Here is a 15,429-nt window from a genome sequence, read left to right as displayed (position 1 = left end):
TAACACGGGTAGTGATTGATGCGCCAACTTCTGGGTGGTGGTGGCCTAACAACCGTCCACTCAACACACTCTTCGCTTGGCACCACAAATTGTTACCGGTACGTCTTGGCGCACAGTCTCCATACACAAGCTCAGTGTTGTATGAAGCACCAGTAATACTCCCATAGTGTCCAATCGAAGTATCACCAAAAATATTGTTATTTTTTGTATCCACGGAGTTGTCAATTCAATTTTCATCCAGAAATATTTATCTGTGTAATGACATGAACTAACTTGATCATCTAAACAAGACCACAATTGTCAATTACTTTTCATGTATGTTCAGTAACATAATTTCTCTTCACTTTTTTTCTGTGAATTGTTTTTTCATCAAGTTTTTGCTGAATGTAAATTAGTCTGTACAGTATATCATCCTGCGATCAGACCAACACTAATTCAGTCTCAATAACAAAATATCAAACTCGATGAAAATGTTCTCTACCATCAGTTCAATGCCTTGTTTTCCAAAGATGACAACAGTACTACAGAGGAACGAGACATAAAACAAGAGTTTGTCCATTACACTTATTATCATGTCCCTTGGTTTAAGAGTTTAGTTCTTTGTTTTCATCGAGTTCAGTCATTTAAGGTCACGTGTCCTCCCTCACAGGACAGGTTGTAGACAGTTAGAACACACGAGAGCAACATGAGGCATCAGTCACTTCTTTGTTTTCACTGATTCCATTTAGTCCATCAATCACGCTCACAGTCTCTCAGTGTTTAGGTTTGGGGGATTGTTGGTCCTTTGGTGTGTGTGGTTGGTCACTTCCTGGTCCTTTGGTGGTTGGTCACTTCCTGGTCCTTTGGTGTGTGTGGTTGGTCACTTCCTGGTCCTTTGGTGTGTGTGGTTGGTCACTTCCTGGTCCTTTGGTGGTTGGTCACTTCCTGGTCCTTTGGTGTGTGTGGTTGGTCACTTCCTGGTCCTTTGGTGTGTGTGGTTGGTCACTTCCTGGTCCTTTGGTGTGTGTGGTTGGTCACTTCCTTGTCCTTTGGTATCATGACTTCTCAGCCTAAGTCATCGGTCTTCAGACTCCTCCCTCTGGGGATCCTCATGTGAAAGGTTCCTATCTTCAGGTTCTCTTAGTTTAAAGATCCTGTTTTAATATCCGTTTACCTTAGGTCTGACGAACACAGCATCATGGTAAAACAAATCAGGTTATTCTGGTGATAAGGCTTTACTTACTGCACTTGCTCTTAACACTGGAGTCAAATATGCATTTTCATACACAAACACGTTTATCCAGTGTGACGTGGAGTGGGAGGAGAGAAGTGGCTTTCTTCCTAAAGTCAGTGTTATTAAAATGACACTTGTGACAGTATCTATGGTGTGTTATGAGACTGATGTTGTAACTTTGTATTCAAGCCTCTTACAACATTATTATTTGGAATTAAAGGTAAATAATTACCTCAGGAGTTTATTCTGAAGATTGATTAATTTTCTTGTCATATTTTCACGTCACTTTCATTATGTTCTTTTTCTCATAGATTTGATTATTTATAACACAGTTTCCGAGTTCAAGATGATCATGCACCTTGACACTTCATTATCCAAACATGGTGTGTTGTCGTACTATTTACATGCCTTGTAAGATGAGAGAAATTTTCTTCTATTTACAGGAAACTGATGATCGGTTTATTTACATTCGTTTTTGGCCCGTCGTATTCACTCTCCGTCGTATTTACAGTTGGCGGTAAAGGCTGCAGCAAAACTCGTATTTACAATGCCTCACTAGCAAGTGTGTTCACGCCACTGCCTCAGGAGCACAGTTGAGGGTTCGTGCACAGTATCTACACCTCAGCGATAAGATTCACTTAGAGATAGACAAGTAAGGGTGTTGTCCCAGTGATATCTGAATGTCCCTGACGGGAACCTGCATGGTGAGTCATTTTTGCTAACACGTTCGCAACTGCACAAATGCACGGCACCATCCTGCTCTCAAAGCAGGGAAGAGCAACTACGTCTCTCTTGAGGACCTGGTGCGTGGAGGCCACTAGGAACAGGTGTGTATGGTCTTCATATATTTGCAGGTCTTGCACTTGACGACGCAGCACCACTGGAAGGTACAGGAACACCTTTCCTCCACCTCCACCACCTGGGAGTGGTACTCCCTCCCGCAGCACATGAGGTCGCACCCGTCCACACCGATGCTCGTCTTGTTGCACTCTCTGCCTTGTGTCCCGATGATACCTGCAGCAGGAGGGAAAGACGGGTTAGTATGGTGGATTTGATCTGGCGACCGTGTTAATGGACGTTTACACAACAAAGGGTTTTATCTGCAAAAGGTTTTCAAGTAGCTAGTTATGACGCATTTGTAATGTTTGTTGAACGTAGAGGCGGCAGGAATATAAATGTGAGGTGGAATCTTTTGTGTCTACCGCCATGCAAACTACACATTTGTTTTTATTGCTGGCTTATTTGTGGAATATGTTAGCATTGTCTTAAAGTCTTTTACTCTCTCTCTCTCTCTCACTTACCCAGCTGACGGTTTCGGAGGCAGAAGTCCGGCGACTCCTCCAGGTAGACGAGATCCTTCTTGGAGGGCGGCTTGTGGTCGGGGTTAAAGGGTTTGAAGAGCCTGAAGGACTTTCTCTTCCTCTTCTTGCTCTTCCTCCGTCGGTTAGGGCGGCGGTCGTTGGGCGTGCGGGGGTTACCGAGGTTCTTCACCAGCACCCGAGAAGCCCCGTCGAACCGATCCTGGGAGGGAGGGAGAGGGGTTAGTGAGTGGAGAGTGTGGGAGGGAGGGAGGGAGGGAGAGAGGTTAGGGAGTGGAGAGTGTGGAGGGAGGAGGGAGGGAGAGGGGTTAGGAGTGGAGGGTGGGAGGGAGGGAGGTGTTAGTGGTGAGGTGTTAGGTGGTGAGGGAGGGAGGGGTGTTAGTGGTGAGGGAGGGAGGGAGGGGGTGAGTGTGGGGTAAGGGTTGTAGATAAGGTGCTTGTTATAACTAAAGGGTTGTTAATTAGTAAGAAATAAATACATAAACATCATCTGTGTTGTCGTGGTTTAAATCTTAACATGACTAAACAGAAATAACTTTGTGGTGTATAAATATGGAGGAAAATAATAAGGAAAGAAGGATAAATTATTGTGGATATTAAGATTCAGGAGAAATACCCTAGTGAGGAGTTAAGACTTCATAATAACTAATATTAACCTAAAGAAAATAGTTGGTGAGATTAACTTAGACGAGAAATAATTGAACATAATTAAAAGCTAAATAATATTGAGTGGGGGTGAATATTTTTTTAATGTTAGTGGTGGTGATAATAATAATAACAATAATCAGATATTACATAATTTATTCATTAGATAATGTTTTATGACTTTGATTAAAATAACTCATTTTTATGGTCGGGAGAACTTAATTAATTGAACTATCACGAATAAAAAAAAAAATTAAGAAAATTTGACAGTGAATATGTGGTAAAGTCTCTACCTACTAATTCCGCCATGTTTAATTGACCTGAGGAAGAATAGGTCAACAATCTAAATCACCCTACGTGGTAACTCTATAGTCAGTTTATAGGTCAGAACAGTTATAGGTGTTATTAACTAGAACGGTGACGTGTGGTCTTAAGGGTGCAGTAAAGTGCCGCAGTTATCTGTTAGGGGAGAAGAAGAATCTGTCGCCTCATACCAACTCTGTACATACTTCTTTATCTGTCTGTCTATCTGTCTGTCTGTCTCTGTCTATCTGTCTATATATCCCAAGTAGCATGCTCCCCCCCTCCTCACCTTGAGTGCGTCGCCCACCCTCCTGAAGTAAGGCAGCCTCCACCAGCAGGTCTTGACGGTGCAGGAGCCAGACATACCGTGACATTTGCACTCCTTCCTCATGTTGTCCTTCACGTGCTGTAGGAAGGAGAGGTGAGGGTGAGGCTAGTTCATACTACTGTCTTAGGCACGGTAACTTGTTGGGTGAGGTGTGTGGTAGGGAGGGGTGGTGGTATAGGGTGTGGTAGGGAGGGGTGGTGGTATAGGGTGTGGTAGGGAGGGGTGGTGGTATAGGGTGTGGTAGGGAGGGTTGAGGGTATAGGGTGTGGTGTGTGTGTGTGTGTGGTAGGGAAAGTCGATTGATATCACACAGGTATGGCGGTGATGGTCAGGTGTGTTGATTTAGGTTACGGAGTTTTATAGTCTTACACAGGTATAGGTCATTGGTGATCATTAAGACCATTGATAGAGAAAACTTCAATAAAATGACCATATAACACCATATCCAACCGTAATAGTGGCGAGACAGGTAATAAAAAATCCAGAATCTAAACAGGTGAAAGAAGGGCGGTCATCTCCCCGTTGGTGTTTCAGAAGTCTAGAGTGACTTTGTCTTTATGTCCTAGAATGTATATAGAGAGCCCGGTGGGGGTCAGGTTGTGCAGTGTACATCTCGGGGATAAACCGGTACCCATTATCATCTTGAGGTGAGTGAGGCGTATGGAGGTATATAAAAAAGACTCAGCACTCCATTCTCGGGGGAGGGGCGGGGGGGGGTAGATAAATTCAAGGGATCACTAGGCCAAGGTGTTTAGTTGATTACAAAAGCGACGACACAATGATTAGTTTGTTACGTCCGCTGTTTACTTTCCACCTCCGTGCTCCATCGACAGCTTGTGAGGATAATGGTGGTGGTTTAATGGAGTGAAAAGACCTGTGTTGGTAAGTGTGTTAGGTGGACATAGTGTGTTAGTTGGTAGAGAAGTAGACATTAGTGTGTTTGGTAGGTAGTCAGAGCAGCTACCGTAGGGCCCCGCCTCGCGTGCTCCCCGACGTGTTCTTCACCCACTTAACAGTCAACCCGAAAGTGCAGGGGTCCTTACTGCCGGGAATTACTTATTCGCGTGACGGCTGGTGGTGGTGGAGTGGTTGGGGGTGGTGGTAGCGGGGTGGGGGTGATGTCAGGGTATTGGTGAGTGGTGGTGAAGGTGGATGGTGGTGGTAGGGTAATGGTGGTGGCGGGTGGAGTGGTGGTGGGGGTGGTAGTTGGTGGCGGGTTTTGTGGTGGGGGTTGGATGGAGGCGCGGTAATGGTGGCGGGTTGGGGGTGGATGAAGCGGGGTAGTGGTAGTGGTGGTGGTGGCGAGGGACTACTAGGCCCTGGAGGCTGGTGTAGACATATTCATTACTGCACTACCAGTCTTCATCTTCTTCAGGGATAATTATTAATTTACAGTGTTACTCTAATATGTGCCGTAAACAGGTTTTCTGAACAATATCAAAAGAATTTGTTCATCACCTGAAAATTAGGCACCCCACCTTATTTCATTCTCACCTAACCTAACCTGATCTAACCTTAACTTAACTATCCTAATAATCCCCTAACAGTTATAGTCTAACGGTCCCCGTCACTTTAATCTAACTAACGTTTCAGTTTAAAGATTTGGGTCGGGTCCGGGTTCACCTCCGTTTGGCTTCAGAAAATACTGTACAGTACAATACAAAACATTCCTCATCGACCTGGCCTGTTGCTGTAGAACTCCTTCAGTAGAGGCACAGGTGAAGCACCACCACCTGAAGCCTTCCTGTGGAGAGACAGGTGAAGCACCACCACCTGAAGCAGTCCTCCAATAGGGACACAGGTGAAGCACCACCACCTGAAGCACTCCTCCAGTAGAGACACAGGTGAAGCACCACCACCTGAAGCACTCCTCCAATAGGGACACAGGTGAAGCACCACCACCTGAAGCACTCCTCCAGTAGAGACACAGGTGAAGCACCACCACCTGAAGTATTCCTCCAATAGAGACACAGGTGAAGCACCACCACCTGAAGCACTCCTCCAGTAGAGACACAGGTGAAGCACCACCACCTGAAGTATTCCTCCAGTAGAGACACAGGTGAAGCACCACCATCTGAAGCACTCCTCCAATAGGGACACAGGTGAAGCACCACCACCTGAAGCACCTAAAGGACACAACTTTCACCGTGTAATTAAAATATTAAGACAAAAGAGACCGGTAATTACTGTGAGGCATGGGAGAGGAGGTGAGGGGCGGGGTCAGGGTGGTGAGGCCGCCCACACACACACCACCCACTACGCCCCCCTTCCTCGCACCCACACCTGTTCCACCCCCCCCCCACCACCATCCTCTCGTTCCTTCTCCCGCCCACACCTGCTCTACCACCCACCACGCCACCCGTTCACCCACCCACGCCCACCCAGCTCCAACACGCCGCCGCTCCTCCCGCTCCTGTTTCTGCTGTCACGACCCCCACGACTCCTGCTGCTGCTTCCACCTCACAGGTCTTGTTGTTCCTCCTGCTGCTGCTGCTGCTTCTCTTCCTCCTGCTGCTGCTGCTGCTTCTCTTCCTCCTGCTGCGACTGCTTTCTTCCTGCTGCTGCTGCTCTTACTGATGATGTTGACCTGGGGTGTACAGTACAGCACATCAGCCGTCTACCTTACACTTCCTCGCTCTTATTGTTGACAGTCTCTCCGGATACCCGTTGCCTTCACCTGTGTATTGGCCTCTCTCTCATGACCCGAGACGAGGAGATGGCGGCCAAGATGGAGTTGGGTGTGGACCGAGACTCTACCTCTACTGGATGTCTTCTTGAAATTATATTATTATTTTTTTTATTCTTCTTGTCAAGCGACTCGACCAACCTTAGCTCATTCACCCAGCAGGACCACTCACCTACCCACCCAGGAGTACCACATCACCTACCCATCCACCCACCCACCTACCAGGACCGCCCACCTGCCCACCCAGGAGTATCACATCACCTGTCCATCCACCCACCCATCAGGGCCGCCCACTCGCCCACCCAGAAGCGTCGCACCACCCACTTTGAGGTGAAGTAATCAGTGGGTGTTGAGGCCCCGCCCATGATCCTTCCATCACGGCGGTGGGCGGGCGAAGCCAAGCTGCCAGGTAGGTAGTCCTCACCCCCTCCTCCTCTTGTTCTCTTTCTTCGTCGTCTCATCGTTTCTTTGAGTTCTCTGTGGACTCTTTCTTCATTTTACTTTTGCACATTCTTCTTCTACTCATTTCCTTTCCTCTTCTTCCTTCTTCGTCTTCCTCTCTGTTTCCGCTGCTCATTCTTCTTCTTCTTCTCCACCATGTCTTCACCTCTCCTTCTCACCTTCTTCATCACAATAGCTTGTTTATTTCTCTCATCGCCATTTTCTTATTTTCCTCATCCTCCTTCCTCTTCCTTCGACTCACCATCCTCCTCCTCCTCGCCATTTCTTAACTTCTTCCTTTCTTTTTTTTATTTCATTATTTTTCTTTCCTCGTTCCCATTTTTAGTTGCCGTTCTGACAGCCCATTAATTCGCCTTCCTTGACTTACCTGGTGATACTTTTTGTGTGTGAGGAAGTTTTTTTTTTCTTCACGTACAGCTTGTATCTGGTGGCTAACTCTAGGTGCCTTTTTGAGATAACAATTACGTCTCTCTGTCTCTCTTTTTCTCTCTCTGGATGTCAACTCACACCTCTCTCTCTCTCTCTCTCTCTCTCTCTCAACAGTGAATATTTTGCAATCTTCCAAAAAAAAAATGCAAAATATGTTTTCATCTACATAAAGAAAGCTGGAAATTTACTTAAGGTTGAACTCTTTATATGGTCCAGCTGTCGTGAATAGAATAACTAATTTAACGTACTTGATAGAGCGAGTTTATGCATTACATTGTATATCCAGAGGCAACATAAGACCCGTTTTCTCTTAGCTAAAGCAGGTTAGGGATTTATTTCATGGTAAACATATATATATTCGCTCGGACGCTCCTGCCTTCCTGTTAATATTCTTCTCCGAGTTCCAGATGTTGAGTGTTTTTGTATTGTATTTAAAGCACCTTATGTTTTATCCCTTAGTGAGATTATTGGCGTGTTGTGTGTGTTCATATGTGTTGCTGGGTTGTGATTATAAGTAGAAACACACACACACACACACCCCACGCACACACACACACACCCCACGCACACACACACACACACACACACACACACACACACACACCCCACACACACACCCCCCACACACCCACACGCACACCAAGTAGCTCAGGGGAGACTTACAGATGGTGAGGTATTAATGTAGTGAGCTGGAAGGTTCCTATCACCTCTCATTACTAGTGGAGAATGAACCTGCAGCTGTTGACCCTCTCTTCTTCCCTCCATTCATCCCTCTCCCTTTTCATCTTTCCTTCCCTATCTCCATCCTTCTTTCCATACCTGGTCTTTTTCCACCCATCTTCCCTTTTTCCATCCATAATTTCTCTCTCTCTCTCCCTACCTTCATTTCTTCCTTCTCTCCGTCCTCCATTCCTTCCCTACCTCCTCTTGATCTTTAATTTATTTCCCCTAGATGCTTCCATTCCTCCCTCCTTTTCTTCCCCTGATCATCATCTCTCTTTCTCTCTCCCACCTCCTTCTCTTCAACACAAACAATGTAATTATGCATTTTTCTTTAGTATATGAAGTATAGTTACCAACGCTTCAATGATTAGTAGTAGGAGTGTTATTATTAGCATTATTTCTATTATTATTATCAATATTCAATTTAAAGTCTTTTATCTTCCTCTATATTGAACAAAAACTTTACAATTGCATGGCTGGTGGACCACGTTGTATATATCATTATTATAAATTTCCTTTTTTAATTAGTTCATAATATCTGAGCTTTTGTCTCGGGTACACAAAAAAAATCTCCCATAAACGAATTAATGAAACTATTTTACTGAAGATTAAATAGCTTGAGAATTATTATTTTTTTACTGTTTTGTAATCAAGGATGGATCTGTTACTGCGTAGAGAGAAGATTGTGTGATTTTTATTTGGTTTTTATTTAAGGTTGGGAATATTTGATACATATTTGTGGTTTACTGTTTAGTTAAGTTTGTAATGGAGTGGCCGTGTTGGTGGTGGGTCTTGTTGAGTCCTGGGCTGTTTAATAATTAACTGGACTGTAGTTGTTGTCAAAGGAGGAAAAAATAATATTAACCCCGCGGTCCTTATTCTAATTTGAGGCCACTGTTTTTAATTTATCTCTTGTGTTTTTAATTTTATTATGTAATTTTTGTTTATGAATGTTTTAATTTAATTTTTATTTATTTTTTTACTTATTTTTTCGTTTTGTATTTTTGTTCTACTTTGCTTTTATTGTATTTAGTATTTTTATTTCATTTTTTGTATTATTGTGTGTGTGTGTGTGTGTGTGTGTGTGTGTGTGTAATAATAATAATAATAATAATAATTAACGGTTTATTGAAAGAGCTTGGCAGCCAGAAGGCTGAAAATATACAGTTACATAATTGGGGAATGGGTTACGAATTACAAATAATATACAAGTGACATAAGTGACACAAATAAGACATATAATAACTTAGATGGGGATCAGCTCAAACTACAGTTCATTTCAACATAGTGACAGTGTAAGGAGCAGTGTTTACTGGGAGTGAATACACTGATTTATTACATGTTATTGATAATTTTTACAATGGTTGGTACTGTGTGTGTGTGTGTGTGTGTGTGTGTGTGTGTGTGTGTGTGTGTGTGTGTGTTAGTGATGCTGTAGAAAGATGTAAGGGAGATCTGAGGGTTTTTTCTGGGTGTCTTCTTTTGCTTCTTCTACTTTTTGTTTTCTTGTTCTTCCTCTTCTTTTCCGTCTTTCTTTTCTTCTACCTGTTCTTTTTCTTCTTTTTCTTATTTTACCTTTCTTCTGCTTTTATTTTTATTATTTAATTTGTTTCTTCCTCTTTTACTTCTTCTTGTTCTCGTTCATGCCATTATAAACGACATGCTTGTGATCACCTCACCTCTCTCCTCTACCGTCAGCTTCCATCACCAGACTCGCCGACGTTTCCCCTATTGAATCATTATTAATCTTGTCTTCGATTTGCCGGTAATGATGGGTAGCGTCCGTCATGGGGGAGGGGGAGGACCCGTAGTATTAGGGGGTCGAGGGTCATGGGGAAGGGGGAGAGGGGCGTGTTGTATTAGGGGGGCGTGTTGTATTAGGGTGGGGGACGAGGGTCATGAGGGAGGGGGAGGGGGGGCGTGTTGTATTGGAGGGAGGCAAGAAGGAGGAGGAGAAGGGCGTCTCATGGTCACTTAGTCAATGTACTGGCAACCTGTATTAATATATACACACTTGCAACTAATAATGTACGTGTTTATAGGATTCCTAATTACTTGTAACATGCTGTACATACACACATGATACATACTTGTGTACTACATACATACACACATAATAATGGTTGCCCTCCGTGTAACGTGGATGGCCAGCCCGAGGGCCACCTAGCCGTGAATTTGTTTAAGGTGTAGAAGCTGTCGCCAACACAACTACACCTTAAGTTAAGGAATAGTCCTAGAAGACCGGACAACTCGCCAACTGCGCTGGCTAACCATTACCTTGGAATACGACCCGCACATCGATTAACATCCAGCTCCTCAACTACTGCTGGGTAGACAGAGGCAAATGGCGTAAAGAATCTTGCCCATTTTTTCACCCTGCTGGGGATCGAACCCGGGTCCACTCGTTTGCGAACCGAGCATGCTGACCATTACACCAAAAGTCGCCACAGAGATACATATATACATACAACTTGCAAGATTCATTAATAGTCTTGTTGCAACATACCGAATCATACATACTTGCAGCCATACACAACATTCTGTCAACATTCACACACACTGGCTCCTCACGGTATGTCTTCTCTCTTGCAACGTACAGGTAATGGTGAATGTCATTTTCATTTTCAAATTCAATATCCGTGTTGCAAGATGAAAGGTTTTTTGTATGAGTATTGAACAAAGGCAAGACAGACAGACAGACTGATTGGTTACATAGACCATGACACTTAGGAGACCGACTGATTGACTGACTTGGATAGACATGACACTTGGGAGACGGATTGATTTGACTGATTGACTGACACAGGTAGCCTTAAGCACTTAGGAGACTGATTAACTGACAGAATGACACAATCGTGACCCCATGGCATGACCTCCTCCCCCCTCCTACCAGTCCTCTGTCGTGACCTCGCCTAGCCTCACTCCCCCCCCACCCCTTCACCCCTCCTACCCCACGTGGTCACCTCACCCCCAGACACCGGGTGGGGGAAGACCTGTTGGGTGTTTTGACATTCGGTATCTTCAGTTGGGGAAAACACGATTATGTGTGAGAAAAAAAAGAGAGACGGAGACAGAGAGAGAAAAAAAGACCTTGACGCATCCCAGGCAGCGCATTAATGAGGAAGACGCACAATGCCTGGCGCACCTCCGTCAAAGAGAAGAAAGAATGCGTTTTAGCCAGGCCACTCCTCCCCCCTCCCCCTCCACCATCTCCCCACATTCTTCCCCTCTCCTGACCCCTTCCTTTTCCTTTTATCCTTTATCCTCTTTCCTCCCTTTTTTTCATATCCCCTTCCCTCTTCCCATCTTACCGCCCTTTCACCTCTCTCACACCTCCTCTCACACCTCCCCTCCACACCTCCCCCTCACACTTCCCCATCCGCTTCCCCTCACACCTCCCCTCACAGTCCCCTCACACCTCCCCCTCACACCTCCCCTCTCACCTCCCTCCCCACCTCTCCCCTCCTGAGTCACCCACACCTCCCCCCTCCCACCTCCCCTCACACCTCCCCCCCTCACACACTCCCTCCACACCTCCCCTCCCCTCCCCTCACACCTCCCCCTCACACTTCCCCCTCACCTTCCCCCTCCACACCTCCCCCTCCCACAGTCCCTCACACCTCCCCCCTCCCACCTTCCCCTCTCCCCACCCCCTCCACCTCTCCCCTCCCCACAGTCACCCCACCTCCCCCCTCCCTCCCCTCACCTCCCCCTCACACCTCCCCTCACACCTCTCCCTCACACCTCTCCCTCACACCTCTCCCATACCTCCCCCTCACCCTACTCTCCCTGCCAAAACAGAAGACACGGGAGAAGCGGCCACACATGCCCTGAAACACATTAAGTAGAGACGAGGAGGAGGAGAATGCGCAGGTCGCTCCACAAGCATCAGCCAGATGAAGAATGCGCACAAACACTGGCTGCCTTGTGCGCCAGTCTGGAACGTAACTGGATGGTGGTTGTGGTGGTGATGATGGTGGTAGTGGTTGTGATGATGATGATGGTGGTGGTAGTGGTTGTGATGATGTTGATGGTGGTGGTAGTGGTTGTGATGATGATGATGATGGTGGTGGTAGTGGTTGTGATGATGGTGGTGGTGATAGATGACAATTTATGATTATGATGCTTTATCTGAGCATCTTTATTCACTGCTTGTTTAAATACATATATATATATATATATACATGTTATCTTTATGGCAATGTTACCTGTTGAATCTTCACTATTTAGTTATTAAGGATTTCTTAGCTTTTATTCCCCTTCTGACGTTCAGTAAAGCACGCCCCCCCTCCCTCCCTCCCTCTGTCTAGATCAGCCCCTCAGTGTTCCTCCTCCCAGGTAACACACCAGCCTCACAGTGTTCACTCCTCCCAGGAAACACACCAGCCTCACAGTGTTCCTCCCCCCACAGGTAACACACCAGCCCCTCAGTGTTCCTCCTCCCACAGGAAACACACCAGCCTCACAGTGTTCCTCCTCCCACAGGTAACACACCAGCCCCTCAGTGTTCACTCCTCCCACAGGAAACACACCAGCCTCAGTGCCCCTCACAGTGTTCACTCCTCCCACAGGTAACACACCAGCCCCTCAGTGCTCCCCCACAACACCAGCCCCTCAGTGTTCACTCCTCCCACAGGAAACACACCAGCCTCACAGTGTTCACTCCTCCCACAGGAAACACACCAGCCTCACAGTGTTCCTCCTCCCACAGGAAACACACCAGCCTCACAGTGTTCCTCCTCCCACAGGAAACACACCAGCCCCTCAGTGTTCACTCCTCCCACAGGTAACACATCAGCCCCTCAGTGTTCACTCCTCCCACAGGTAACACACCAGCCCCTCAGTGTTCACTCCTCCCACAGGTAACACACCAGCCCCTCACGCCGTCTACCTGGTCTCCACCTGTTTAACTTTCACCTTCCTCGGGTAGGTAAGTCAACTCCGTCCTCCACCAGTCGTTATCTCGCCACATCACAGTTTTCATAGATTCTTGTGATAATTCGGATTACGATGAAGATTAGTCTCCCTCCCACCTGATGATTAAACAGTGTAATGGTAACCTAATCAGACCTTTAACCTAACCTAACTTAATGTAACCCCACAGATAGTACTAAGGTGTTCAATAATCAGGTGAAATAAGATAGGAGATTAATATTCAGGTGATCTAGTTATTTCTCTCCTCTGTACAGGTTAGGTTAAGGTTCTTAGGTTAGGTTAAGGATCTTACTATGTTAGGCTATACTAGGCAAGGCTAGACTATGCTAGGCAAGGCTAGGCTAGGTAGAATTTCAGTAGAGTATCAGCAATGTTTAGGGGCCATCTTTTTGTCTTAGCTTAATGGACCAGCTGGTCGTGTTCCCTCATCTCCTGTTACACTGAATATTACCCACGACTAGACCTGTTAGTGTGAGTCTGTAACCCTTAGTGTGAGTCTGAACCTGTTAGTGTGAGTCTGTCTAACCCTTGGTGTGAGTCTGAGCCTGTTAGTGTGAGTCTGTAACCCTTAGTGTGAGTCTGAGCCTGTTAGTGTGAGTCTGTAACCCTTAGTGTGAGTCTGAGCCTGTTAGTGTGAGTCTGTCTAACCCCTAGTGTGAGTCTGAACCTGTTAGTGTGAGTCTTAACTTCTTTAATGTGAGCTTTAACCTGTTAGTGTGAGTCTGTAACCCTTAGTGTGAGTCTTAACCTGTTAGTGTGAGTCTGAACTGTTAGTGTGAGTCTTAACCTGTTAGTGTGAGCCTTAACCTGTTAGTGTGAGCCTTAACTTGTTTAATGCGAGTCTTTACCTGTTAGTGTGAGCCTTAACCTTTTATGTGAGCCTTAACTTTAGTGTGATCCTTAACCTGTTAATGTGAGCACTTAAGCTCATTGTATGGGCCCTAATCTGTTACTGTGGACCTTAGCTTGTTAGCGTGGCGCCTTAACTTGTCAGTGTGTCTTAACCTCTTACTGAGAGCCTTAACCTGCCCGTGTGGTCCACCCCGGTACCGTGGTCATGACAGCCACTACGAGTAAAGGCTCCTCTCCTCAGCTGATACTAGTCTCCCCAACACCACTAGGTGCTGAGGGAGAGACTCACCCTGAAGTCATATAATTGTAACTATAAATTAAACTTCCTGCTTCTTTGTATACTAGTCTCCCCAACTCCAGTAGGTCCTCGCCTCCCCAGCTGGTACTAGTCTCCCCAGCTCCAGTAGGTCCTCGCCTCCCCAGCTGGTACAAGTCTCCCCAACACAACCCAAGCCTTCCGGAGCCATACTCAAGTCACGGGGCAAAAGTATCGAGCGTTGGAGATACTCTGTCGAGTTTGTTTTTGACGTACGAGAAACAGGAATGATAGCCAACGATATCAAGAAATAGTCGTACAATAAGTGGATGAGAAATTCTTAGATATGCAAAATAAGTACGAGAAATATACGGGTAGTTTAAGAAATACAAGATATGCGTAACAAATACATACAAATAAACAAGGAATACACGAGAAATACGTAGAAAATACACGCAAATTATAAGGAATACTGTACTGTATGTCGTAAATATTGTATAACAAACCACGAGAACGTAAGGTAGAAAATATATAAGGTGCGATGAGGAAGCAACTGTGTTTGTTTACTTCTCAGGTGAGTGGGAGGACCACCAGTAGGCCACACAACAAACCCACCAGGATGAGTGACGTGTGAAACAGCCAAACACCTCCCAAGACGGCCAGATGGAGGTTCCGATACAGCCTCCAAGCGCGTGCGTGTAAGGAGAACTCCATCCTCCTTGGCTACCCTGACCGTGTGATATCTCCATCTCGGATCTCCCTTATTGAAATCTTCCAACAGAGCTTTTTGCGGCGGCTTCACTGAACCCCGTGTGCGAAGCCGGAGAGAAAGAGAGTGACTCGAAGTGGTAGGTTCACACGTTTCGGACTGACGGGGTTATATTTCAGCTTTCTCTAGATGGTTAACTCATGACGTTGATGGTTGATGCTAATACTGATATAAAGTTTAATGGAAAATGATGTCCACAGGTCCGGAAGTGATAAAGGGTTGGGAAGATTAACTAATTAAGAGTGTGATGACTGTGATGATGGTGGGTGTGGAGGCCGACCCCGTTTACCGCCACCACCGACCCAACACCTGACGCTCCGACCATTATACCTGCAGGTGACGTACGAGCAGCGAGCGTCGTGCAGCTACAGTGTAAACCAAACTACCTGTATTCATGACTTACTGGAGGCTACGTACTAAGCGAGGGGGGGAATTAAAGAAGTTTGACTGAGAAGAACCGGTTTCGGGCGGTCATTATTATTAAGAGTGTAAGCTGGCTATCAGGAGGA

At 45.9% G+C, this 15,429-nt stretch overlaps 1 protein-coding gene across 1 annotated transcript in view; it reads right to left on the bottom strand.

Annotated features, from left to right (window-relative positions):
* Nucleotides 1-848: 848 nt before the first annotated feature.
* LOC121874268 (protein Wnt-1-like) overlaps nucleotides 849-15,429 on the bottom strand; it is a 94,062-nt gene continuing 79,481 nt past the window's right edge. Inside the window, exons 5-7 of the mRNA XM_042378377.1 lie at nucleotides 3,770-3,886; nucleotides 2,515-2,734; nucleotides 849-2,227 (exon numbers count right to left, since the gene is read on the bottom strand). Coding sequence (XP_042234311.1) covers nucleotides 2,031-2,227; nucleotides 2,515-2,734; nucleotides 3,770-3,886 — 534 coding nt within the window. The 3' untranslated portion in view covers nucleotides 849-2,030. The remainder of the gene's footprint in view (nucleotides 2,228-2,514; nucleotides 2,735-3,769; nucleotides 3,887-15,429) is intronic.

This window comes from Homarus americanus, unplaced genomic scaffold (assembly GCF_018991925.1).
Source record: "Homarus americanus isolate GMGI-L3 unplaced genomic scaffold, GMGI_Hamer_2.0 scaffold49667, whole genome shotgun sequence".
Taxonomy (NCBI): Eukaryota; Metazoa; Arthropoda; class Malacostraca; order Decapoda; family Nephropidae; genus Homarus; species Homarus americanus.
Note: the sequence above shows the minus strand (reverse complement) of the source record. Positions and strands in the feature narration are given on the sequence as shown.